Source organism: Cnephaeus nilssonii (genome assembly GCF_951640355.1).
Source record: "Cnephaeus nilssonii genome assembly, chromosome: 2".
Lineage (NCBI taxonomy): Eukaryota > Metazoa > Chordata > Mammalia > Chiroptera > Vespertilionidae > Cnephaeus > Cnephaeus nilssonii.
In genome coordinates, this window is record NC_137073.1 from 77,701,087 (window position 1) to 77,726,713 (window position 25,627).

At 44.0% G+C, this 25,627-nt stretch overlaps 2 protein-coding genes across 3 annotated transcripts in view; one reads left to right on the forward strand and one right to left on the reverse strand.

Moving 5' to 3' along the window:
* Positions 1–5,976, forward strand: part of MRPS27 (mitochondrial ribosomal protein S27) — an 82,464-nt gene extending 76,488 nt beyond the window's left edge. The window contains exons 10-11 of the mRNA XM_079793241.1: positions 737–907; positions 4,580–5,976. Of these exons, the coding sequence (XP_079649367.1) occupies positions 737–907; positions 4,580–4,819 (411 nt within the window). The 3' untranslated portion in view covers positions 4,820–5,976. The remainder of the gene's footprint in view (positions 1–736; positions 908–4,579) is intronic.
* Positions 5,977–9,173: 3,197 nt separating this feature from the next.
* MAP1B (microtubule associated protein 1B) overlaps positions 9,174–25,627 on the reverse strand; it is a 90,525-nt gene continuing 74,071 nt past the window's right edge. For both annotated transcript variants that reach the window (XM_079794207.1, XM_079794208.1), the window contains 3 exons: positions 17,709–24,222; positions 15,103–15,341; positions 9,174–13,871 (listed from right to left, as the gene is read on the reverse strand). In XM_079794207.1, the coding sequence (XP_079650333.1) occupies positions 13,716–13,871; positions 15,103–15,341; positions 17,709–24,222 (6,909 nt within the window). In that variant the 3' untranslated portion in view covers positions 9,174–13,715. The remainder of the gene's footprint in view (positions 13,872–15,102; positions 15,342–17,708; positions 24,223–25,627) is intronic.

Genomic DNA, 25,627 nt, shown 5'->3' on the forward strand with positions numbered 1-25,627 from the left:
CATGGACAGAATTAATCTGTGTTGAAACAGGTGCTAATGCTGGCTCTGAGGTTGTTTCTGTGCCACCTCTGATGATTAGTCCCTCTGGGTCAAGGAGGTGTACCCCAAGGTGAGAGTGGTGAGGGACAGGGGCCAAAACAAACCCTCTGTTGTATAATTTACTTTCTTTCTAAGTCACAGGAATCACCTTGTGAAAGTGAATTTCATGTGTGCCTCTGGTCTTTGCCAGCAGCAATGTGGGTTGCGCTGATCCCTAATCTACAGATACCCTGAGAGCTAACTTCTGAAGGAGGCCCTCGCCTAGGCTCAAGCTTCACTGTGCATTCGCGGTGGTCTATGCTGGTGTTTCTTTGCCTTTCTCCCAATTCCAAACTGACTAAGGAAGAAAGACCTGGACCTGGGGAGGGGCATTCTTTTGTGCCCATTGAGCATAATTCTTGGATTCCTACCTGGTTGATTCAACGTAAAATCAAATGCCATTGTGCTGATTCATACACAAATAATTCTGAGCTTGCTTATTTGTACCATTTGTTTTGTACGAAGTTTTCCATGCCGTCCGAAAGGATGTTTCTAATGGAAATCATATAACCATTTCTGTTTCCTATAATTTGATAAGAGAACTCTTCTCACGACTTTTTAGATCCCGGGTTTCCTCCTTTTCCCTTCTCCAGCCTCTCTTCTCAATGTGCTCTCAGGGCCATAGGCTGATGAGTCCCTGCCCATTTCTGCCCCACAGCTCGACGTGCTGGACAGAGCACTGCAGGTTCTGACGGCTCCAGCCCAGGAGTCCTCAGAGGAACAGCCCCAAGGAGGGGAAGACAGCCAGGGCCCAGAAGAGCTGGTGGAGCAGTTGGACATGGAGGAAACCGAACAGTCGAAGCTTCCCCGCTACCTGGAGCGATTTAAGGTTAGTCACAGCACTCAGCTGTGCATTAAGCATGCTCTCTGCCTTAGTGATAGACAGGCAGCCCTTTCATGCATTAATGTCACACACAAAGGCATTAAAAGCTGACATCAAAAATTGCATTTTTATTGCTTCACACAGGAAGTGGTCTTAAAAGGAACGAATGTAAATTTCTAAGCTCCTTTTTGTACTTGAGCTAATGGGTCGCCGTTTTGTTCACTAAGGCATGTCATTACCCCTCATCCCTGACATGTGCCTGGTGGGTCGGTAATAGCTTGCCTCCTCCTAGCCATCACCTGACTCCAACCCCGAGAGGAAAGGATCTGGTCCTTTCTCCATGTTGTGCTGAGCGTGCTTGATAACCCAGAAATGCAGGTAGGAATTACCAAGCCACAATTGAGCAGGATGAAGGTTAGATGCAGGTATCTTCCTTTGCTCCTCTTGGCGGCTCTGTGTTGTGTGTGAGGGCCATTAGAAATGCTCTCTTGTACCGCGTGGAAGATGGAAACAAGACCACCCTTTCTTTCAGCAGCCCTGAGCACTGAGGCTGCCTTTGGTAGCTCTCAGCTAACATCCCCAGAGCCTCTGTGGTCGTCAGGAAAGAAGAGCCATGTTCAAAGTTTAAACCCTTGGCCTCTTCTTTGCTTTTTCTCATCTGTTTTGTGCAAAGAGAACAAAAGTGCTGCCCGAAGGAGAAGTCTTTGTATGAAGCAGAAACCATTCCCATCCATGACAGCTGACCCATTATATCACTTTGGGACGAGAGATGTACATTTTGCCACATTATTACCTTTACATCTTTTCCGTAATTATAGTGAACCAGCTGTGAGATACCTGTTTCCCCGTGTTATAAGGGGGATTCTGTTGTACTTTTAGCAACTGTTTCTACCAGCATTCTGTAAGGTCATTGCTCAACTTCCCCTTTTATAATTTGAAAACTGAGAAAGAAAAGTTAATCAATGTTCACAGAGAATTAACAGCAGAGCTGGCTTCATTCTTTCCCAATTAACTTCGCCTAATTTTGCAGATTTAGAAAGGCTAAAAAACAAAGTAAAATCTTCTGAGCCCCATAGATTATTATTTGCCATATTCATATTGACCAAGGCTGTCACACCATTCCTGAAAATTACCACCTCTTTCTATTGTTTCTTATATATTTAACCTCAAAGAATAGAAATCAGTGCCTAAATTAAATTCTTAGTCCTCACACTTCCAAAAACATATATATATATATTTTAAATCAGAAAAAGACAAGAGATAAATACTAGGTGTACCGGTTAATAATGTGGATTTTTTAATCAAAGAAAACAAGATAATTTCAAGAAAAACATTAAAAGTGCTTTATTCAAAGTAATGTCCATCGCTAGCTACACATTTCCCCCATCTTTCAGGTAATTTGTGGATATCGTCCCAATAGAACTTTTCTTGTTTTGAGGCAAATTATTCAGAGACCCAATTTTCCACTTCTTAGTTCATTTTGAAGTGCTGCTTAGAAAGTGCATGTGCCATCGATCGGAACAAGTGGTAATCTGAAGGAGCAAGGTCTGGTGAATACGGGGGTTGGGTTAATACTTCCCAGGCAAGATCTTTTAACGTGTCTTTAACTTGTTTTGAAGTGTGCGATGGTGTGTTATCATGAAGCAAAATTACTTTGCCGTGTCTTCTGGCACACTCTGGTCGTTTCACGATCAAAGCATGGTTCAAATTAATTATCTGTTGTTTGTAGAGATCAGTATTAACAGTTTCACCTGGTTTTAGAAGCTCATAACACACCACACCTTCCTGATCCCACCAAACGCAGAGCATTGTCTTCTTTCCAAAGCAATTTGGCTTTGCAGTCAATGTTGATGGTTGACCTGGATCAACCCATGATTTTGTGCATTTGGGATTATCAAAATAAATCCACTTTTCATTGCCAGTCACAATTCGATGCAAAAACGACTTTCTTTCATGCTGTTGAAGCAACATTTTACTGATGACTTTTCTGTTTTCAATTTGTCTTTCATTCAGTTGATGTGGCACCCATTTTCCTTCCTTTAAAATCTCTCCTGTTGCTTGTAAACGATCGAAAATTGTTTGCTGAGCAACATTTAATCTTTCTGCAAGTTGTTTTTGAGTTTGACACGCATCTTTATCCAATAATGTTTGTAATTATTGGTCTTCAAACTTTTTTGGTTGACTCGGAAGTTCTTTGCCTTTCACATCGAAATCATCACTTTTAAAGCGTTTAAACCAGCGTTCACAATTATCTTGAGATGAAGCATGTTCATAAGCTTCCCGAAGTATATGATAACTTTTTCTTCAAAGTAATGAATTAAAACTTCCCGCAAATGATTTTTTGGCACGAAATTGGACATTTTTAAGCGTAAAAATATCTATGATGTTAACACCTTCAGCAAATTTGACATATGAAGTTTTGAAGCTTGCTGTCAATACAACAAAATACCGTATTTTCCGGCATATAAGACGACTTTTTAACCTAGGAAAATCTTCTATACGCCCAGTCGTCTTATACGCCAGAAAATACAGTAGCATACATATCAAATCGCATATATATCAACATATGTGTAACTCCATCTATTGAAAAAAATCCGCATTAGTAACTGGTACACCTGGTACTTATTGGTTACTAGCTGTGCATCGGACACCCCTGCATTTTGTCTGTCCTCACCGTGGCCCTGGGTGGCAGCTGCAGCTCATCCATGTTACAGGACACCACGGCTGAGAGAAACCAGCCCACAGACTTTGGACTTGAACAAAAGTTTTCTGACTCAGAGTTGAGTCCTTATTCTGATGTCCCAAGCTGTCTCCTTGGCCTCAAACCCCATGAATAATGATTTTCATTTTATGTTTCCTTGTCTTTCTGTTGCCTTATATTTATTAGTGTCAGGTAATTTGTTTGGGGCCAAATTTTATATGACAGACCCATCACACCGCGCCTCTGGCCACTACCTGAAGCCTGTAGACCTGCTCGCCTCCCACTCCCCCTTGGAGCAGACCTCCTCACCTGGGCCCGTGAACTGCAAACCCGGCTGCCATTTCCAATGGAGCGGAGCAGTCAGTACTGCAGGCTGACCTGTGGGCACGGCAGGTGGAGCCTGTGGAGCGCGGCACCCGCGGGAGCTGTTAGCGCGCTGTTAGCACGAAGTCCTCGAATGGCTTCCATCTGTTGAAAGGAACACGCATCCGGCAGAGATTTATCTCGGTGATTCTGAAGGAAAAGATGTGGAGGGGCTTCCTCCAGCTTATCAGCCGCATCTGCCATTTTGTTTGCATCTTAGAGTTCTTTGTTCTTGGGGTTGGCTGCTTGGGTCAGTGCAGGTCGGGGTGGAAATGTTGATTTGTTATGCCTGTGCTGTCATTGTGGTTTAAAACAAGGAACTAGAGGGAATTACAGCATATGGAGGTTCATTTACTGTGTGTAAGTGAAGGGGAAGAAATGACATGTGGTACATCTTAGCCACATGGCTGGGCTGGGGGGAAACAAAGAGCAAGCGCTATCAGTGCCTGCATGGAAGGCCTCTGACAGGTTCCCGACACCATGCCTTTTCCTGCAAGCTGGATGTGGAGATTTTGCAAAGGACTTCACTCTTCTCCTCCTTGTATCCTTCTTCCATCTGCCTCTGCCCTCCCACACGCACACCCTTCTCCTCGTTTTTCCTTTCTTTCCAACAGGCCTTACATTCCCAGCTTCAGGCTCTGGGCAAAGTGGAGTCAGAGAGCCTTTTGACGCTGACCACCCAGCTCATCAAAGACCAGCTGCCCGCCTGTGAAGCAGAGGACATCGCCACCTACGAGCAGAAGCTGCAGCAGTGGCATCAGGATTTGCTGTACTTGATTCAGAGGGAACAGGAGTTCAGGGAGAAGGCGAAGCAGGAGCACCTGGCTCGGCAAGCAGCAAAGGCGGCTGCCTAACAGGGCCCCACAGCTCAGCCCCACTACAGGGACTTCACCAGCCCCGTCCTGGGATCACCGTGACCGTCACGGGCTCACTGTGACCGTGATGGCAGCCTCAGCCTCCTCCATCCGCCTTCTCCTTCTCTAAGCCGTCCACTTGTCTGGGAATGCCGAGATGTTCTACAGACAGAGGCCCTGCGTCTGCCCTTCCAGGCGGCCCACTCTTAGTTCCAGGGGCTGTGGAACTAGGAAAGCGGTCAGACTGCAGCCACCAGCTACCTCGGAGTTCCTGACGGGGTGCCAGGGTGCAGGTATCAAGTCTCAAACACAGGCTTTCGAATGGTCTCTCTCCCCCCACCCGAGGCAGACTTCACCTCCTAGGACTTCGGTCCCTTCTCCTCCCTGGGGCCATCTCCACATTCCCTTTCCCTGTGTCTCACCCAGACCTGCACTGGGAGAAGGTCAATCAGTGGCTTTCAAATTTCAGGAACCTCTGTGACATTTTAGAATGTAAGGACTCTTGAGGAAAAAGCTAGTCTCATTGGCTGGTAGCTTCTCTATCATGTTGGGGTACCTTTTTCCAATCCATTGTCTCAGCTCCTTCATAAAGTAGGTCAGATGAGCCTTTTGTGCACACACACATACACCCACACGCACGCATGCGCACACACCGCTTGTGAACACACATTTCAGTCAGAGAAGTTGCAGAAAATCTGGGACAGCATGGGCTTCCAGTGCATGGGAGAATGGGTAATCATCAAACCCTCAGGAGGACAAAATTCCTGAAGTTTCTCTGTGAAAGGGGTTTGGGCAGCTCTTGCTTGCTGTGTAATTTTGCCTTTAAGTGCTGTGGTGTACTTCTATTCTGAATTGCGGTCTTTTATCAAGAACCTGTGGAAATAAATGTTCTTGGATTCTTTTGTTGGATTCTGGGGTTTTTTTTCCTCTCCCCCCTCCCCCCTTTAATGTGTTCTTTATCTTTTGAGGAAGAGAGAGAAACATAGGGAATCTCATCATCATAGTTACTATGATTTTCAGCAACATATTTTCAACCCTTCTTCTCCATTAGACTGACATTTATAGAAGTTCACTGTGTGCCAACAACCCCAGCAACCCCATGAGGGGGGTACGAGAACCCGTTTTAAATGAGGAACATGAAACTGAAGACCTCACCCTGCACATTCCCTCCATATACACCTGCAGTTACTATCCGACACGGGCCCTCTGCTAGCAAAGCTGAATCTAACTCAGGTAGAGGGCTGTAATCCAAAGTCAGTTCTGACATTTGGTTTATCAAGGGCAGTGTTTTTTCTGCCATTCCCTTAAAGCAAGAGAAAGGTCCAAGATAAATCAAAAGGCACCATTTTGCCCAGCTGGTGTGGCTCAGTGGTTGAATGTTGACCTATGAACCATTATGGAAAAGGGTAAATGGTGGTTTATGTGATTTTGCTGTCTGAGGATATATATCTGGAACCAGGGGTCTTGAGCCCAAATGAAGCTGCTGTAATGTGACCTCCAACAAGGCCGCGGAATCCAACACCACTGTCCCCATAACCTCGATGGGCCTGTGTGGGTGAGGCAGGGACGGAGTTTAAAATGGGCTCAGGGGGCTTCGGCTTTAATGACTCATAAGAGCAAAATATGTGGTGTTACTGTATTTTCATTAAATGGTTAGAGCTGAACTTTTCAAACTCTGAAAATGATAAATGTTTTAAATCTTTTTTTTTTTTTTAAAATGGGGAGAAAGGAATGCTTTTCAACAGTTTCATGTCAGGAAAATTGCCTTTTATTCTAAACTAGTGGCCCGGTGCATGAAATTTGTGCACATTTAAAGGGAATTAATTAGAGGAAATATTTTAATATTGCTATTTGCCTTTTCTCTATAATAGAAGTGTCAGAGATCAAAGAAAATTAGTAAAATGTATATGAAAATCTCCCTCCTGTCAGAGTCTGGGGCGCACCTTGGGATCCAGAGTCAAGTCCCCACCCACCCACGTGCTCCTCAAAATCATGCCAGACCAAGACCCGGCTGGCCTCACCCCCATTGGGCAAGACCCAGACCCGGCCAGCCCCACCACCGTCAAGCCCTCTGGGCGGGGGCCATGGCCTCAGGTCCCCCGTCAAGCCCCTCTGGGCGGGGGACGCAGCCTCAGGTTCCCCATCAAGCCCCTCCAGGTGGGGGCATGGCCTCAGGTCCCCCGTCAAGCCCCTCCAGGCGGGGAGCGCAGCCTCAGGTCCCCCGCCCCAGCCTAGCGCCACACAGCCTCAGGTCGGCCGTCATGGTGTGATGACCATTTGCATATTAGCCTTTTATTATTATGATAACAGCTTCTTCGCTTGAAAATACCTTCCTCCCCCCATTGATTTGACCTTTTTGCTGATATCGCATGCTACCCTGAGCATGTCATTACCTTTATGGCAGGTGTCCTCAAACTACAGCCCGCGGGCCACATGCGGGTGTTTTTGCCGTTTTGTTTTTTTACTTCAAAATAAGATATGTGCAGTGTGCATAGGAATTTGTCCATAGTTTTTTTTAAACTATAGTCCGGCCCTCCAACGGTCTGAGGGACAGTGAACTGGCCCCCTGTTTAAAAAGCTTGAGGACCCCTGCTTTATGGTAACAGGGATGTCCAAATCAAAGGTGGTGGCAATGCCACTGAGACTGTGGCAGTCACCACTGGGATCTTTGTTTAAAACAAAGCAGTTACTTGGGCTGTGTGTTTATTGTGTAGGAACGTGAGGGGTTCCAAATCCGAGCTGGGCATGTTCACAAAACAGTTTATTACAAAAAAAGCATCTGAAAATAAATTCTATTGTGGGCTTTAAAAGCTAGATCAAGGACACAAAGAGGATTTGTGAAGGTTTTATAAAGGGGACACCACAGCCTTTGTTATACCTGGTGGTAGGAGGGCTTTGGCTGCTATGACGCTTCCTCTGCAGAGCTCAACATCTTAATCCATAAAACACTCTCTAAGGTGGGTGTGCCTAAGGTAGAATGTGAAATGGAACAGGTGTGGTGACCAAACTGAGGGGTCTCCTGGGACAAGGGATGTTCAGTCCCAGGGCAGTCCCAGCAAACCCGGAGGGCTGGTCCCCCTAGGCCAGTGATGGGCAACCTTTTGAGCTTGGTATGTCAAACTTGGCCAAAAAAACTGAGCATAATTCGGGTAGTGTGTCACTTTGAGGAAAAAACATTATTTCACGATATTTATAGTTTAAATAACATAAATGTTTCATCCTCGGCATGCGGCCGCCTCAGCGGCCACGTGTCATCAGAAATGGCACTGACACGCGTGTCAGAGGTTCGTCATCACTGCCCTAGGTTCAGGCCAGAGAGCCTTCCTGAAACGGAATAGTGTGACAGTGGAGTAGAAAACTATTTATTTACTTAAGGTTAATCTGATGTCATTAAAATATTTTGGAGATGACTTCCCACCCTGGGTTTTCACATGTTTGCTTAACCCTTCCATTTCTGGAGGAATTTCAGAATCCCTTCTGGCAAATAGTGACTTCTAAGGGGACAGGTCAATGAGGCCCCATAGTTTGGAGGCACAGTGTAAGATCAAAAGGAGTGTGTGATTTTCCCATTGATTCAGAACAGACCTATGGCCAAAAGACCATCCCTGAAGACAGAAAGGCCACTGTTGAGCACTCTGTGGGCACGTTTTCTGTGCCGCGTGGAGGGAACTGAGATGCCAGGCTGCCCACTCTATGCTCTGCCATTCTGAAGCAGTCTGGGCCCCCAGATACACTGACCCTGCTCTCCACTGAGCTTCCATGTGAGTTGCTACCTCCGCCTAGAATTTACTTTCTGTCCAGCACACCCACACACCTGTTCTCAGCTTAGACATCGCCTTTGGTGCTTTTCCTATGGTCACCACAGCTTGCCCTTGAATTTGGGGACCCCTGGCATCCCATTTAGCCAGCACTTATGCTTTGTTCACCTTTAAGTCCTCACAGTATTACCTACTGCTGGGTATAGAGTAAAGGTACAAAAATGTGAATGAGTAAGAGGAATTTCTCCTTTTTTCAGGTACTTTATGCATAATCACTTTTCTGAAACAGCTTTTAGTTCCTCGGTGTCGGTCACATCAACAGGGTATTACGCTCCTTACACAGAGCTTACTCTGTAACTGCGCACGAAACCAAGAGAAGGTGTTGGATGTAATTACTGAGTAAGATGGCCTGTAGAGCCCAGAAAGTCAGCCTTGGGAGGGCCATCCAGTGTGACCATCTTGTCAAAGCCGTTCCTTAACAGGTGAGAAAAGAAACTCCAGCCGGAGATGAAGTGAGAGGTCCCTCAGCCAGGTGTGGCAGAGCTGGGAATAACACCTGGTTTGGGGTTTATATTGTGGCTCACGTGGGAAACCCTCCCAATAACCCTCTCTAACTACACTGGTATATTTACTTTTTCTTTTCAAGCAATGTTAGTTGTCTCTTTCCCTCACTTTCCAGTTTCTGTCCTAAGACCCCTAATGTCCTGGAGGGCTTGGTTATACACGATAACAAGGTAGCAGTTACAGAAATAGTATCAGGATCCTCTCTGAGGTTTGCTCCCCCCAACCATAGATGGCAAATCCCAATTCCCGATGAGCCAACTCAGCAACACAAAACTTAAGACAGCACACACCTGAACTTTTGCCACTTTTGTATTTTATTGTGGAACTGCGTTTGTTTGTTTCTTCTTTTACATCAAATATCCTCAATGGAAGAGGGGATATTGCACACAAATATCATAAAAGCACTACATATTACTTCCACTGGAAACTAATTTTCTACATTAGATATGACTGGATAGGATAGAAGTGATGCAGGATTATAAGACATAATACCATACACAGCTGCAGACTGACACAAACACCATTCAGAATAAGAGAGAGGAGGGGGAGGTGCCTCCACCAGGCCCAAGACCACCTTGTTCCAGGGCCGGAAGGAGAAGGGCTGCCTTCTGCGCGCAGGTGCCCCCCGACCTGGCCCTGGGCAGGGCAGGGTGTTCCCGAAAGGGCAGATGGTCTGGATGCCTCATCTCGATGGTCCGGCTCTGGGAGCTCTGAACAAGTGTAGAGAAGCTATTTCCCCCCTCCTTTGCAGTTTTCGATGCTGCCTTTTAAACCAAGAAAGTCACAGGTTTGTTTAAATAGTAAATCGTTTTAATACCAGGTGAATAACCTAATTGCTTTCAAAGAAATGCTCATCCTGAGGCTGCTTTTGGTGTGTTGTTCAGTTGGTTAGAAGATAAAAGCTTACAGTTCCTTTCAAATGGAAGCAGGATCTTTTCTTCTACATCTGAAGCGCAAAAAAAAATAAGGTTATTAAATCTAACTCACAATGCCATCACTGAGCAAGAACCTCCTGTGACAGACAGGTGACTAAGAGAAGCAAGAAAAGCAATTCAGAATCATAGAACAGCTCCCGAGAGCTGAAATTTGGTAATACAGGAACAATGGAAGGTGGTAAAATTCCCAATTAGCAAATGATTTAACCTTATTAAATGACTATTGAAAAGCTTCTAAACTGCATAAGCTATTGGAGACACTTAAAACATTCATATACACTGGGGAAACCATTCACTATGATATGTAAGGTTAAGAAAAAAATTTTTTTTAACTCCATGGAAAATGGTGTTTGGGGAGGGGGGTCAGTCATTGTATCCAGTCCCACAAGGCTGAGAAAGCATGCACGAGGATTGGGTCTTGAGAAAGGGGATAGAATTAGTTAAAATTGAAAATGGAGGGTCATCTCTAACATTTAGTCTCTGTAGAATTTTGCTTAAGAATACTACCAAAAAGTTCATGATCATGAGTGCTATCTCGATGGAATCCCATCACTTAACGAGTGTCAATTCCTTCCACTCAAATATTCCATCTACACAATTGGATCAAGTAACCGGTATGAATACAGCTCCTAGAAGACTGTGTCAATCTTTAGCTCTCACCATGAATGTACATGGTACATTGTAATGGCTGATACTAAACTAATTGTGTATTTATGGAACCAGCAAAATTAGGTTAGTCACCCAGGTAGAGAGAAGGTTTCTGGAAGGACAGGAGCAACCTGTAATGCAAATATTGGTTTTCCTGGTACACTTGGGCTCTGTGGTCATCACTGAGAACAATGAATGGAGAAAGGTACTGATATTTCATAGGAAAAAGACCAGCTGTATATTTTTACAAAGACCAGCTTATATATGTTTCCCTTAAATCCCAAAGCAAAAAAAAAAAAAAAAGGAGTGGGATAAAATCATTATAATTGAAGACTGGTTATAATGCTCTTAAAATGTTTGTATATTTTAAAAGCAAAAAAAAAAAATGTACATGTTAAATAAATTTAGTTTGAGAAATTGGAGAATAATTCCATCTTCTATCAAAGAAAAGTCAACCAGAGGTCTGGATTTGGCAAGAAGGCTGGGAATCTGTTCCTCTTCCCATGCATTATGTGGGCTAACTCAACCCCCAATCGTTAAATAATTGTCTTGGGTATCTTAAGGTTGTCTCATTAAATAAGTTTGAAGCAGATGAGTTTATGCTCAATTAAATTCATTTTTGTCACAATGAGTTTTCCATCGTGCGGTAATTTCTTGTACCCTTAATGTGTTGTTATTAAGGACTTGGGGGGAAAATGGAGTAATAAATAAAAGCTGCATTTCTAGAGAAACCTAAAAAAAATAGAATATTAATTTTTCTTAAAAAAATTAAACATTTGAAAATGTAATTCACAGCATTAAGTAGACTGCATAGGTCCTCAGTGAAGGGACCCTGAAGAAGCATTGTTTAAACCCTCATAGTAGTTAGCAGTGCAAAACATACACTTATCAGACAAAAATAAACTAAAATGTTACTTTTGAAATAAATAAAATGAGGTCATTGTTCACTACTCCGTAGATCTCAGAATCTGCGGGAAACGCCACATGACAGAGCACAGCAAAGTCGTCACTGAGAAGTTTGCCACACCAGAACACCGGGTGATGGATCTGTCACTCGAAACCTGACGTCAGTTTGAATCATGATCTGGCTTCCCAGATTCATAGTTCAATGATGGGAATGATCTCTGAATTCTACACGATGAACAGTAGGAGTTGGGAATTCATTTGTTTTCAATGTATTGTTTCTTTTTTATTCTTATTTTTTTCCAGAAAAGAAATCCCAAAGCAAATTTTCGCTAGGGTTCTTTGAACTTGTCTTGGCTCTTTTACCTCATGGTTGAAGATCTTGAAAGAAGAATGCAGGATATCACTGGGTGATGTAGAAGCCTGGAAAAGTAGCCTACCACGCCATTCTCCCCACTCTCAAATAGCACATACTCAGATTTCTATGTATGAAGCAGGGTGGGAGGGATCACTTCCTGGTAGTTATGGGTTTTAATAAATATTATCACTGCAATATCAGACTTCAATCTCACCAGAACTTCAAAAACATTATTCATTTTGTCTTACGAAACACTTAAAAAAAAAAAAAAAGACTGTCACTTGAAAATTTTCTTTGCATTTTCCTGCAAATGAAAACATTTGTTAAAAAGTTCATCTATGAAAAGTCCTGACATAGCTCAAAAAAAAAATTTCTTCTGTACACTTGTTCCCATAATTATACTGAATTTAACGAAAAATGGGAAGAAAAAAAAAGTCAATGTAAGACAAAGGAAGGTAAATACTGTACACTTGCTGAAAACCTCTTCTACCATACGATTCAGTTTTCCCAGTTCTGATCATAGAAGCCACTTCAATCTTGAACTCGCAGTGGTAAAGAAGCTATTAAAGGCTCAGCGTGTTTGGCTGAGGGGCCACAGGGGGCACTGAGGTGGTAAACCACACGCATGACTCAGCATCAAACTGTTGCACCAATCAGATTGGCTTCTAGTACCCCCACACGCGCACACACATGCTCCTGTAACTGGAGTAGCTATAATCCTACACGGATGTTTTATAAACTTGCTGTCTCGCATTAAAAAATAATAAGTGCATCAAGTATCTTTGTACATTCAAGTCACTTTCTAAGGCAAATTGTCTACCGTATGTCCTCCCAACTGCTTTGGTATTTGCTTGTTCATTGGGGTGGAATTGGTTGTTTCTGCATGCAGGTTAATTGACTCAGAGTGGACTAACTGGGTACACAGGTGCTGGGAGCATGCCTTAGACCAATCTACTCGTGTGTTGGAAGAGTCTGAGAGTTCCGAATGGGGTTCAAACCACTTGTGTGTCCAATCTACACTCACTACGTTATGTCAGCGTGCAGCCTTCAAAGCTTAATTACAGCATGAAAATCTCACGTGCCCTCATAACAAGTTTTGTTCTTTTTGTGTTCTTCCAGCCAGCTCGTTTTAGAAAATGAAGACCCTTTTTGATGACTCAGACTGACACAAGTTGAAAACTTTGCATATATGGACTACAGAATATAAACTGCCTAAGAAAATGCAGACCAAATTATTGGTTATTTTCTCTTCCTTACCCCACCCTGTTCTCCCTTTTCCTCTCTGGGCATCTCACCAGCCCTCTCTACCATTATATCTCCTTCCCTTGCATTCTTTTTCTTTCTCATTCTCTCTCTCTCCTGCATTCTCTCTCTCTCTTCCTCTCTCTTCCTCTCGCTTTCTCTCTCTCTCTCTAAGACAAATGCCTCTACCTAGCAGAAGTCAATTGAGTTTGCTAGTGCATGAATTCCAAATGTTCAGCAGAGATGAACTAGGGTAGGTCATTTTGCAGTAACTTGAACCCTATTGTGGGGATACTGTTATTTCCCTTAGCAATCAGCAAAAACTGAGCAATATTAGTGACTTGCACCACCATGACACAGCATAGCGTTTGGCAGGTAAACAGTTCAGTGACTTATTTAGATGAATTGACTTTTTAGAAAAAGTAGTTTCAAACTGAAGAATTTCTGGAAACAAAGTTCAAATCCTGTGGTGTGGCTGGCCTTGGTCTTTACAGTTCGATCTTGCATGCGGGGAAGGATTCATCTTGCATAACCACGGTGCTGCTGCTTGCTAGAACCATGATGTTGAGGTCTTGCTGTTTCTCATGGGTCTCCTGGTACCATTCCCTCATCACCTCGGAGTCATGAGTTGGGATCAGGGTCACCTGCAGGGAGAGAGCAAATAACTGCTGAAAGGCAGAGCCAGAAATCAGATAAAAAAATAGAACAACAATAGGTATTAATTAATTAGAGAGAAGGGTAAAGAAAGGAAAATTTTACATTTTCCTCAGGAAATGCAAAGGACTTTTCTTCAACTTACATTTTCCATGAACCAGAATCAAGCTGCAAGAAAATATCAAGATTTTGCGGGGAAGTTGAAGACTGGAACCAAATGCAACTAATGACCAGTCAATTGGTTCATCTATATTCACCATCAATTTCTCAATTTTTTAGTGTTAAAAGAAGTGCTTCAGCTAAGGTGGAATTTCTGTATTTCCTTTAACACACTTGGTGAATTTTGCATCACGGACAATGCATATTTAATGCAAGGAGCTTTGGTTATTATTGCAGCTCAAAGCTTCCTACTGTGTGTAACTAACATTTTGTCCTGAGAACAAAAATTTGTATCTTTAATTTGGGGGGGAGAGGTGGCAGAGGGGGAAGTGACAGAGGAGTGGCATGGGTGGGTGGATGGGTGGGTTTGAATAGTAAAAATTCCATCCAGAATTCATTAAGAGGCCACTGGTGCTTCTCATGAGATTTCATATGATTAACTAACAAACAAATCTATTTACTATTATGCAAACACAGTTTACTAGGTGACTTCGCAGACAAGTAAAACTTAGATAAGCAAGGATTACAGCCAAAATAATAAAGAGTGGTCCGTGGCCAGTCATGTTTGTGAGGGGAATATCCTATTGGGGACCATCATTAGCAATGCCCCTCCTGTAGAATTTCACATGGACAGCTACTTTTCTACTTGGCCACACTGCTAGCTTTGGTCTATTCATGAAACACAAGGGCGTAAAGACAATTCCTTAGCAATTCTCACACAGAAATATGGCCACTGTGATTCATGCACACTTACTCTTGGTTTATTAGGAGGAAGGACAAGTCATCTTGGGCCCATTTGGCAGGTAAATGAATTACGCCTGCCTTAGGGTGGGAAAGTGGCTTTCCTCCCAGGACATGGTTGTTACTGGTACCAAGAATAATATTTTAGACTATCTTCTGTGTGTGAAATACACTCTGTCCTCAGGATATTTCACGTGTGACAGAACCATGAGCACTACACGTGGATCCACAATCACAGCGATGCCTCCTTACACACGACACCTTCCCTCTGCCTCTGAGCACAGCTCCACGGGCTGTGCAGACACGGTCCTGGGCTCTTACCTGCATGTTGCTGCCCCACTGGGCCTTCCCTTCCAACAGGGCATCCAGGACAGCCCGGCTGGGCTCCTCGGCAGCAGGGTCATTCCCACTCACCACGTAGTAGGATGACCTCACTCTCTTGAAAAATTCGACATCGACATTCTTACTATTGCTGTGGTTGGGAATATAGCACAGGTCCAAGTACACAGGCGGGCCTGGAGGCACAGCTGAGGGTTTGGTTGTCTTGGTGGTCCCTGGTCCTTTGGTAAATAAACAAAGAGAAAGCCAGGGTCACAGGAATGCGAAGAGACCCCCAGGTTCAGGACACCACCCCTACTCATCCACAAGAAGGTCCACAGGACATGCAAAGGGAGAGTGGGCATTTCCCTCTCTCTGGTAGAGGGATTTTTACTAGTAGCCCTGGCATTTAACCATTTCAATCTGCATTTAGTAAACCACAGTGAAGCAATGTTAGTAATCCACGTTAGGAACTCATTTGAAAGCAATATTGCCCATAGCTGAATATTATACCCTAACATTTGACCTAGAAACTGGTTTAGATCTTAACTTTGTATGATTTCCAAGGCCCTCAGCACCTCAACTTCACTCATAAACTGTTGAAAGGTCACTTTCCTTAGCACAATACTCTCAAAAGAGAAACCTCTCCCTAGACAAGGCGGGATACCAAACTTAGTGAGAGGAGGGTTCAGAAAGACTCACTAGGCTTTCTCTAGCCAATCAGGACATACCAAACTGGTGAAAGGGCTATCTGGTTGCCAGAATTCCCAGTCTGAAGTCAAAAAAGCCTGGGCAAAGTGAAGATTCAAATTAATCCCAAAGTTTCTTGGCATCTTGTTAGGTGAGCTGGCTTTCTGACTTGTTCTAGTTTTTGAAACATTAATAAGAACTAGCCTTCTAAGGCAGTGATTCCTCACCCTGGCTGCATAATTAGAATCAACTAATACTTATTAGTACTTAATGCTTAATACTGATGCCCAGGCCCCACATCCCAGAGTCTAACTTAATGGGGATGGGGTGGAGGCCTGGGCACCACCATCTTTTAAAAGCACCCCAGGTAATTCTAATGTGCAGCTGGTTTGAGAACACTGCTAAGTCATTTAAAATACCAACTGGATTCTATATATTTAATCCTATTTCCTTTCTCCTTAAGATGTTTAAAGACTGTCACCCAGAGTCAAAACCACCAGTGAACTCCATCAACTTCCCAGTTTTATTTTTAAGGGTTTGGGGGAGTGGTGAGAATCAACCAAGCTGATATCTAGATACACTGACTCATTTTAGTGAATCTGAGCTGAAAGCCCTCAAATATCCACGTGTAGGCCTCCCAAAGACTCTGACTTACAGCAGAATTTTGTGAGGTACAGTTTTTTAAATAATTAAAAATGCCTGGCCCTAGCTTGTTTGGCTCAATGGGTAGAGCATCGACCTGCACACTGAAGGATCCCAGGTTTGATTCTGGTCAAGTCACATGCCTGGGTTGCGGGCTTGATCCCCAGTAGGGGGTGTGCAGGAGGCAGCCGATCAATAATTCTCTCTAATCATTAAAGTTTCAATCTCTCTCTCCCTCTCCCTTCCTCTCTGAAATCAATAAAAAATGTATATATATTTTTAAATGCCTACAATTTCCCCTTGCACACTAAATTGCTACCATCAACACCAAACGAATGTCACTCATACAGAAGCACAAACTGAGGGAACTGACAGAAGTTTGCAATTAATAGTGCAATTTTGTCTTTTTAGAGATCTGTTGGAAAAGCATCTTCATGCAACAAAAATGAAGCCATCTGAGACTTGTTCCATCAAAAACCCAGGTATTGCTGAGAACTTGATAAATCTGAGAATTGGGACCAAAACATCAATGATCAGAAGTCAGGCATATTGCTCCTGCCATGTGCAATTTAATCCAAAATAGAATTCTGAGTCTCAGTTTGCAAGACTGTGGGGTAAGAGGAGGGTATAAGAAGAGCCTTTGATGATCTTCTCTTAATTTGTTCAGAATACCCACTGGCCGACTGAAATTATGGTATTTGTTGGCCAAAAAGAAAACAGAGCATTGCCTTTAATGGGTATGTAGCTCTAGCTTGGTGGTTTTTTTAAATTAAACATTTTATAATTTTAATTTTAAAATGTTATGATTTAAAAATTTTTTAATTAAAAACATTAAATCTAAATCTTGGGCCTATAGTGGACATTCCAGGGTTGGCTTAGAACTCTAGTTCTCCCTAGGCCTTTGGGAATTCTGTCACCTGAGCTTCATTCTGGGGCCAGCATGGATAAAGCCATTGCCAATACAGTCTTCCAAAGGAGGCTGAAATACTTCCTTGGTTCTGAAGACTTAGAACAAAGCTGCAGTTGCTGTGTTGCAGAATGAGCAAACCCAGGAATCTCATCTGGTGAACCAGAGCTGCTCTGGGCCATCTACTGAGCTGTCCCCAAGCTTTCGGACAACTTTGGGCTGAGATTGATACCTTTAGGCAGAAGAGATAGAGAAGGGAAGGGAGAGCACCCAGTTGTGCTCTCTCGCCTTCCCAGTATGAGGTCAAATGGAAAGTCAAAGGCTGCAGTTAAAAGTGGGATGGTTGTGGATGCCAGCACCTTCCACCTACCTGCAGTTGCAGTCTTGACTGATTTGGATGCGGAGGCGTTGGCGGCATTCTTGGTCTCCTTGTCTTTCTCTTCCCCACGTGCAGCTTTGACCTCAGGTGTGGTGGTGGGTTTTGTTACTTTTTCCACCGATTCCTTCTTCTTAGGAGAAGTTACTCTGGACACCTTATCTGAGGATTCTTTCAAGCCCCCTGGTTTGGGTGAAGCTGCAGAAGGCTTGGACTTCCCATCACTCTTTTTGACAGGCGAAGATGACTTGGTCTTTGTACCTGGCTTTTTGGTTTTGGTCTTCTCTTTCAGGTCTTTCTTCAGAGCTTTGCCCAGGTTCTGCTCATTGGCCAAGGCCTCTGGGTCCATCATGGACACATCAGGGTGGCGTGGAGAAGGGCTGCGGTCCTGCATGGGGGCTGGAGGTGGGTCCATGTGTTTGTATGTGACGGTTTTGTCGGTGGGGATGGTTTCTGATTCATCTTCAGAGTCAATATTTGCATCAGCTGTGATGGAGGGGCACTCTTCAGTCTCCGGGGGGACATCAGAGTCAGTCTGAGATGGGGCCGACTCACTGACTGAGGTGGGAGGGGTTTCATCACATTGTCGCCCCTGTGGCTTTCCTCCTGGAGGCGGTGGGGGTCCCCCTGGTTGGGTGAGGGGCCTCTCGGATTCTTCAGTTGGCTCTTCACTGGCAAACCACTCGAGAGGATTGGGATTAATGAAGGAGGGTGACAGCTCTGTCTTGGGATGTTTGTATTCACAGGAGGACACAAGGCATAAGTCAACATCCTGGCGAGCCTCCGAGGGGGACTTATTTTCTGTAGTGTAGCACTGGTCTGAAGTCTCATAGGAATATGTATTCCCCTGGGGGGTTCTAGTGATTTTCTCTGAAGTCTCATAACAGTATGTGGAAGCATCAGGGGTTCGTGTAGTTTTTGTAGATGTCTCATAGGTGTAACTTTCAGACTCAGGGAAACTGGAAATTTTCTCAGTGGTCTCATAAGAGTAGCTGGAATCTCCAGGTGTGTGGCCACCATCTTCAGAGTCATCATAGCCATTGCTGATGTCATCCAGCAGTCTACTAGACCTCTCAGTCTTTTCGTAGCTATAACCACTCAATTCAGGGGTTCTTGTTGTCTTCTCACTTATCTCATATGAGTACCCACCCTCTTCCGGGGCCCGCGTGGTCTTTTCAGTAATTTCATAAGCACAGCCACCATCTTCAGGAGTCTTGGTGGTTTTCTCAATGGTCTCATAGGAATAGCCACTGTCATTTGGGGCTTTAGTGGTTCTCTCTGTCTTCTCATAGTAATAGCCACCCTTATCTGGGGTTCGGGTGGGTTTCTCATAAGACTCGTAGGGGTAACCTTCTTTATCTGGGGAACTACTTGTTTTCTCAGGCTTCTGGTAGGCATAGCTGAAGTCACCAGGAGTCTTCCCTCCATTGTCCTTCTCCAAACCAGATGTGATCAAATCTCTATTCAAGGATAGATGGCGTTGCATCGTATCAAATAGCATCGAGGCACGGAAGCCATAGGGCTCTGTGGATGTTGCTTCCATTGCTGGAGGAGCAGATGTGTCGTAAGCTGCTATGTTCTCTTTGACTGCAGAGGTAGAATCTGAAAAACCAGGTGAATATAAAGGAGAGGACTCTCTTGGGGTGAGTGGAGAGATATCAGATTTTGGTGACAATGTCTCTCCTTCCAGATTTCGCACTTTTTCAGAGGTGAGTGAGGCATATAAGGACATATCTCTGGGAGGAACAACATCAGATAGAGTATCTTCTTGGAGAGGAGAAGCTATCTGAGAAGGGGTATGTGCAGAAGAGGTGGATGGGGAGGCCTCAACCTGAGATACTGAGATGAGCTCTGAAAGATCATTATCTTGGGTGTAGGATGGCTCCTCCATTGGTGCTATCTTATGTGATAAACTAGAGTCCTGCATGTCAGAAGGACTGTAGTCCACCTCAGTTGGCCCATTTTCAGTGATGTGAAGCACACTCGCACCCATTGTAGGGTGATCTGGAGACTGTCGACTAAAGTCCATAGCAAGGGAGTGCTCAGGGGATTCTTGACCAAATTCAATAGACATCGAGGATTGTTCAGACCTATGATCTTGAACGGGTGTCCTGGATTTGGCTGTTTTAGGGGAAAAGTCTGGTGGAGAAATTGACATTGGTCTTGGGCATTCTTCTTTAGATGGAGACATTTCTGTTTCCTGAAAAGTGGTAGGCGTTTGCACGACAGACACGGAAAGGGAGTCGTCTACTTCTGTGGAATGGGGGGAACCAACCTCAGCATGCAAAGAAGGAGACACGTCATCTGTTGTTGGCTCTGGAAATGAGCTTGTAGCCACAGAGGCTGTGGAGACTGAGGCCACACCCTCCATATGAGAGTATGTGTCTTCCGCTACACCTTCATCAACAGGAGTAGCTGACTTGTCTGAAACAGTACCTTCAGAAATGGACATCTTAGTGTCTTCTTTAAAAGATCCAAACTGACTGACATCTATTTGTGTAGGAGAAACATCTCCTCCTAACTTCCTTTCATCTAAAGCCAGTCCTGATTGAGAGCTCATGGTTTCAACATTGTCAGTTTTCTTTTGTTGACCAAAGTCTTCCTTTATTGGGATAAAGTCTGTGCTTTTCCCTTGCTGTTTGTCTTGGAAGAGACCAGTGGAAGTCATGTCAGAAACTGGACTTATTTGGTCTGGAAAGCCTTTTTTTCCATTCTTTCCTTCAAAGGAACTTTCAGTGTATCTACTAGGTGCCTTGTGGTCAACACTCAGAAAACTTTCATATGCAGACTCGGATCCAATTAGGGGAGGGCTCCGTAAAGGAGACAACACTTTTTCAATAGGAGACTCTGAGTCAGGAACAGGTTCATCCATGGGGCTTATGGAAGCCCTTTCATTCTCATCTTTGGCTTCACTGAATTCAAAGCTCACTGGAACTGCTGATGATTTTTCAATGACTTCTGTGGGGAGATGACTGGTTTTCTCATCAGTTGGGGATTGGTAGTAAGGTGTGTGGCCAGCACTGCCAGTCACAGACTGAGATGGGGACACCACTTCCAGGGTCTTATCCTCGGGACTAGCACAATGTTCTTCCACTACTTCTTGGGTCACTTCAGGAGACACTGGGACTGCTTTTGTCTTTACTAAGAGTTTAATCTCATCGGGTGTCAGAGAAAAGTTCACATTACGTTCACCCAGGAAGGTCTTTTCTAGGGGTGGTGGTGGTGGATACGGGCTCAGGGATGGGCTCTTGGATGGACTAAGTTTTTCATCTGAAACTGCTGAGACAGTGTCTTTGATCTCCAACGTGGCACTGGCTTTCCTGTCTTTCTCTTCAGCACAGTAAGCATCACGTAGAACAGATTTGCTAAATTTGTCTTCCTCCATGGATGAAGGTGGCGAGATGGTGGAGGCTGAAGCATTGTAATCTTTCCCATCAGTGGCATCTGTTTTTGACCCTTCAGATAATCCATTGAGTGATGTGACAGCAGGTTTGGTGTATTCCTGAGAATACAGCAAAGACTCATATTTGGTGATGTTTACGAATTCTTGAGATGGGGATTCTGTCTCCTCATTGTTGGTCTCATCACTCATCACGTCGCGAGGAGTAGACATCTCATCCATTGGGGTGGGCTCACTGGATATCTCAATGGTAGACTGAGTGTAGCCAGAGGTGGCAGTGAATTCTTCAGGCTGGTCTTCTCGATTCTCCTCATCAGAAGCAGTGGCCTCACTTTCCGAGCCTCCAGGTAAAGTCTCATCCTGAATTGTAGATGCAGGATCCTGGGCAGGAGACTGGGCTCCCTGTTGCTTGGTTGAAGTGGTAAGGAATCCATACTGATCCTCAGTACCACTAGCCTCCGCAGCCTTGTCAACCACGGCCATCACATAATCTTCAGCTTCAGCTTTTTCGAGCTCATATCCTTCCTCTCTGGCATCCTCAGCTTTGTCTTCCTCCTCCTCCTCCTCCTCAGATTGTTCAGCTTCTCCTTTCTCCACTGCCTCATCCATGTCTTCTTCTGCTCGGTCATCACCACTGGCCACAGACTCCCTCTTCTCCTTGATGTGTGCATCTGCCTCAGCCTTGGCACTTTCCTCCTCCTCCATGAGGCTGTGCTTGGAGGTGCTCACACACACATTTTCTTCACCATCCTCTTCTGGCTCTTCAGCCTCTTCAGTTTCTGCCTTCTCTTCATAGTCTCCAGTCTCTGAAGATTCTTCAAAACCTGCTCCTTCGTCTTCAAATTTTTCGATGTCCTCCACCCCTTGCTTCTCAACTGGCTCCAGCTCCTCTGGTGTTTGCTCACATTCACCCTCCCCTTCGGTGGTGGTGATTCCCTCATCAGGGGACTCGGCAGAACCTTTGATGACTTCTGTCTCTTTTTGAATGACATAGGCTTCGACTGGCTCAGTTGCCTTCAGTTTCTCTTCATCTTCAATCAGCTCCAGCTGAGGCTTGATGTCTTTTGCTACATTGACCTCTTCAGCCTTTAGTTCTTCAAAGTCCTTGGTTAGATCCTCAGGGGATGACATAAGGGACCTCTCAGCTTCCAGTTCTTTGGCAGGGCCAGTGGTTGCTATTCCAGCTGCTGCCACCACGGCTGCTGCAGTGGCCACAGTGCCGATGGCTGCCGCTGCAGCCTCTGTTGTCTTGCCTTCCTTCTTAATGACTTTAATTTTCCCCTTCTCCTTTGGCTTCCCGGCAGCAAGAGAATCTTTCTTGGCAGATTCTTCCTTCTTGGGTACTTTTGGTTTTAATGCAGCTGGTTTCTTTGCTTCAGATAGAGGAGTAGATGATTTCTTTACATCTTTAGGAAGTTTCTTAATTTCTTTTTTGGGTTCCTTTTCTTCCTTTTTAATTTCCTTCTTGTCTTCCTTCTTAACTTCCTTCTTGGCTTCCTTCAGGGGTGTTTCCTTCTTAACCTCTTTCTTGGGTTCTTTTTTCTCTTCCTTCTTGATTTCTTTTTTTACTTCCTTTTTCACTTCTTCCTTTTTTGGTTTTTCCTCCTTCTTGATAGGTGTTTTGTCCTCCTTTTTAGCCACTTCTTTCTTTGGCTTTTCCTTCTCCTCTTTCTTTTCTTCAGACTTGACTTTTGTTTCCTTTTTCACCACCTTCTCCTTGGTGACTTTGGGTTTGACATCTGTGGCTTGCTTTTCAGCCACCTCGGCTTTCACCGGAGGCTGTTCTTCTTTGCTAGGCACCTCCTTTTCGGTCACTGGAGGTTTGGTCTCTGTTTTCACTGGCTTGTCTTTTTTCACTGTTACCTTTTCTTTGCTTTCAATCTTGGGTGGCTTTTCCACGTGATTTGCTTTTGTGACTTCTGGAGTTTCTTCTTTAGACTCCTTTCGCACAGATTTGCTGGCAAGCGGTTTTGTGGCTGGCTTCAGACTCTCTCGGCTATCAGCCCGCTGTTTCAGTTTTACTTGTTTTACAGCAGGAGCAGCCACCTGGCCAGTTAGATCCTTCTGGGTGGCCAGTGGCTGTTTCAGGAAGTCTAAATGTTTGAGCTTTTCCAGTCCCTCCAGAATATTGTATTGGGTGCTGTTTCCAGGAAACAGGACTCGGATGATTTTCTCTGCAGGGTTTGCTGGATGCCATACAATCAAAGATGAGACTGAGGTTAAGTAGGAAATTGGGATATCTATTTCTTGACCATTAGGCAGCATAAATTCAGCCTTGTCTTTGTTGGTGCCAGTCCACTGCTGCATAAAATACTGCATTTCCTTGCTGCTCTTGACTGGGTTAAGCACATACATCTCAAGTTTACCAACTCCCATTTTTTGGAAAAGAATGACAGGATCAATGGTGTTGCCTACACTTCTGAACAGAGGTTCTGGTTTCATGGACAATTTGCTTAGATACTGGAGAGTGAAGCAAGCTTCTTCTATGCTTCTCTTCATCTTGATGTTTGGCTCTGGGTTTTTCAGATTTTCTGGGACATTGAGAAATACAACTCCTAAGTCAGGGGAGATGAGGTTTTTCATCCAGTCACTGTTGGTGGTGGAGCCTTGGGACTGTTCTTCCTCAAGCTCTGCGATTTTCCGCTGCAGCATGCTGTTTATTCCCGGCAAATTGTCGTCCCCAATGTGGGTGAGCAGGATGGAGTCCACTCGGTCCAAGTGTCGGATGAGCTTCCAGAAGCAGGATTTTCTTTCTGACCCTCCATTGATGAGCATATTGAATCCGTTCACTGCAAACAAGGCAGAATCACCCCTCCCTCCTGGAAAAATGTAGCAACATGGCTTGGAGAGCTTTAGAAATCCACCCGATGTGGGGGGCTCCAGGATATCAAAGGGAGATGGGACTTCCACGGATTCTGAGAGATACTCGGTGAACTCGGAAAGTCCTTCCATTTCTGGCAATATAGAAGCTGAGTTGAGTTTAATATTGATGAAGTCTTGGAGATTGTGTCTGTCAAGGTTGGAGTTCTTCCAGTCTCCTTCTTCGGGACAGAAGAGGGTCAAACTAGCTTTGTTGGCAGGATGGGTGGTACTCAGTAATTCCCCAATCTGGGATTTAAAAAATAATAAACAAAGAAAGAAAAGGTTTAAGTGAATGTCATCACTGATCCACCATCTCCATGTATTACTAGATATTATAGGATCATTGGACGCACAAAGGACTGACTTCAGGGATGCTGGTTGTTTAAATTCTGAAACATTTCCACAATGGTAGGTGAACAGCCTCTGTCCTGACCACCCCACACACTGCTCCCTTATGCCTCAATCACCTCCCAGAACACCTCTACATAATCTTTCTTGTGCAGCAGGAGAACTCCAGAACTCTGGTCCAGTTCTAAGACCAGTGACCATTTGGAAGATCAGGGCCTGTGCTACAGTGGTTATGAAATACTTTGATATTACAGTGGGGTGTGCAGGACACAGCCTCTCCCTTCGTCTCTGAAATATATATATATATATATATATATATATATATATATATATATATATATCACAGGGGAAGGCTATGTGAGTCATTTTACCACTGATATAAAATATTTTCTTTTATCCCACTGGGCTTGGCAAAAAGGCCTGATTGATACATTGAATGAATTTAGTTTTGGTTCACTTATTGTTGTCTACTTTTAGAATTTTGTAGGTGCAAAATAAAAAAGCTCGGTGTGCTTTCTTCCCTTCTGCCCCCTCAGGAGACAAGGAAGTTATGGATTGCTCATTATTACAAAAAGGTATTGGTCCTGGCATCAGTTCACACTATTTAAATTATGAGTGGTTCATCCAGCAGATTCTCTACAAATATAAATACTTTTATTGAAGCCATGATGATGAAAGCAACTGGGCAATTACACAAGCAAGCATCCCAATTTATCCCGATTTACTCATATTTGATTCCAAAGTGAGACATTCTACTCTTTCACAACTCCTGTTCTTTTCAGGGCACGCTAGGTATGAGTGGTTAAGATCAAATATGGCTCAAAAAGGTGAAAGGATTAAGAAGTACAAATTCGTAGTTACAGGGATGTAAATCAAGTACAGCAAAGGGAATATAGTCAATAATACTGTAATAACTATGTATGGTGCCAGGTGGGTACTGGGGGGGAGACGGGGCGAGGGGGGGGGAGAGACACTTTGAAAAGTATATGATTAACCACTATGCTATACACATGAAACTAATACAAAATAATACTGAGTGCAAAAAGTAATTTTAAAATATTATTTTAAGAAAAGAAATAGTTGAGCATAAACCAGAAAAAAGAAATTGAACTCAAACATTTTTTAATACATTATTTAATATTTCCCATAGGACAGGAGTGCAGAAGAGCAAATTGTGTCCAAAACAGCGACTGTGGTTCATTGAAAATGCTATTTTTGTCTCACTCCATATTATGGCCATATGTTTCATGGTCTTAGCTTACTAAGTAGTAAGGGAGAATCATGCCATAAACTCCGGTCTTCT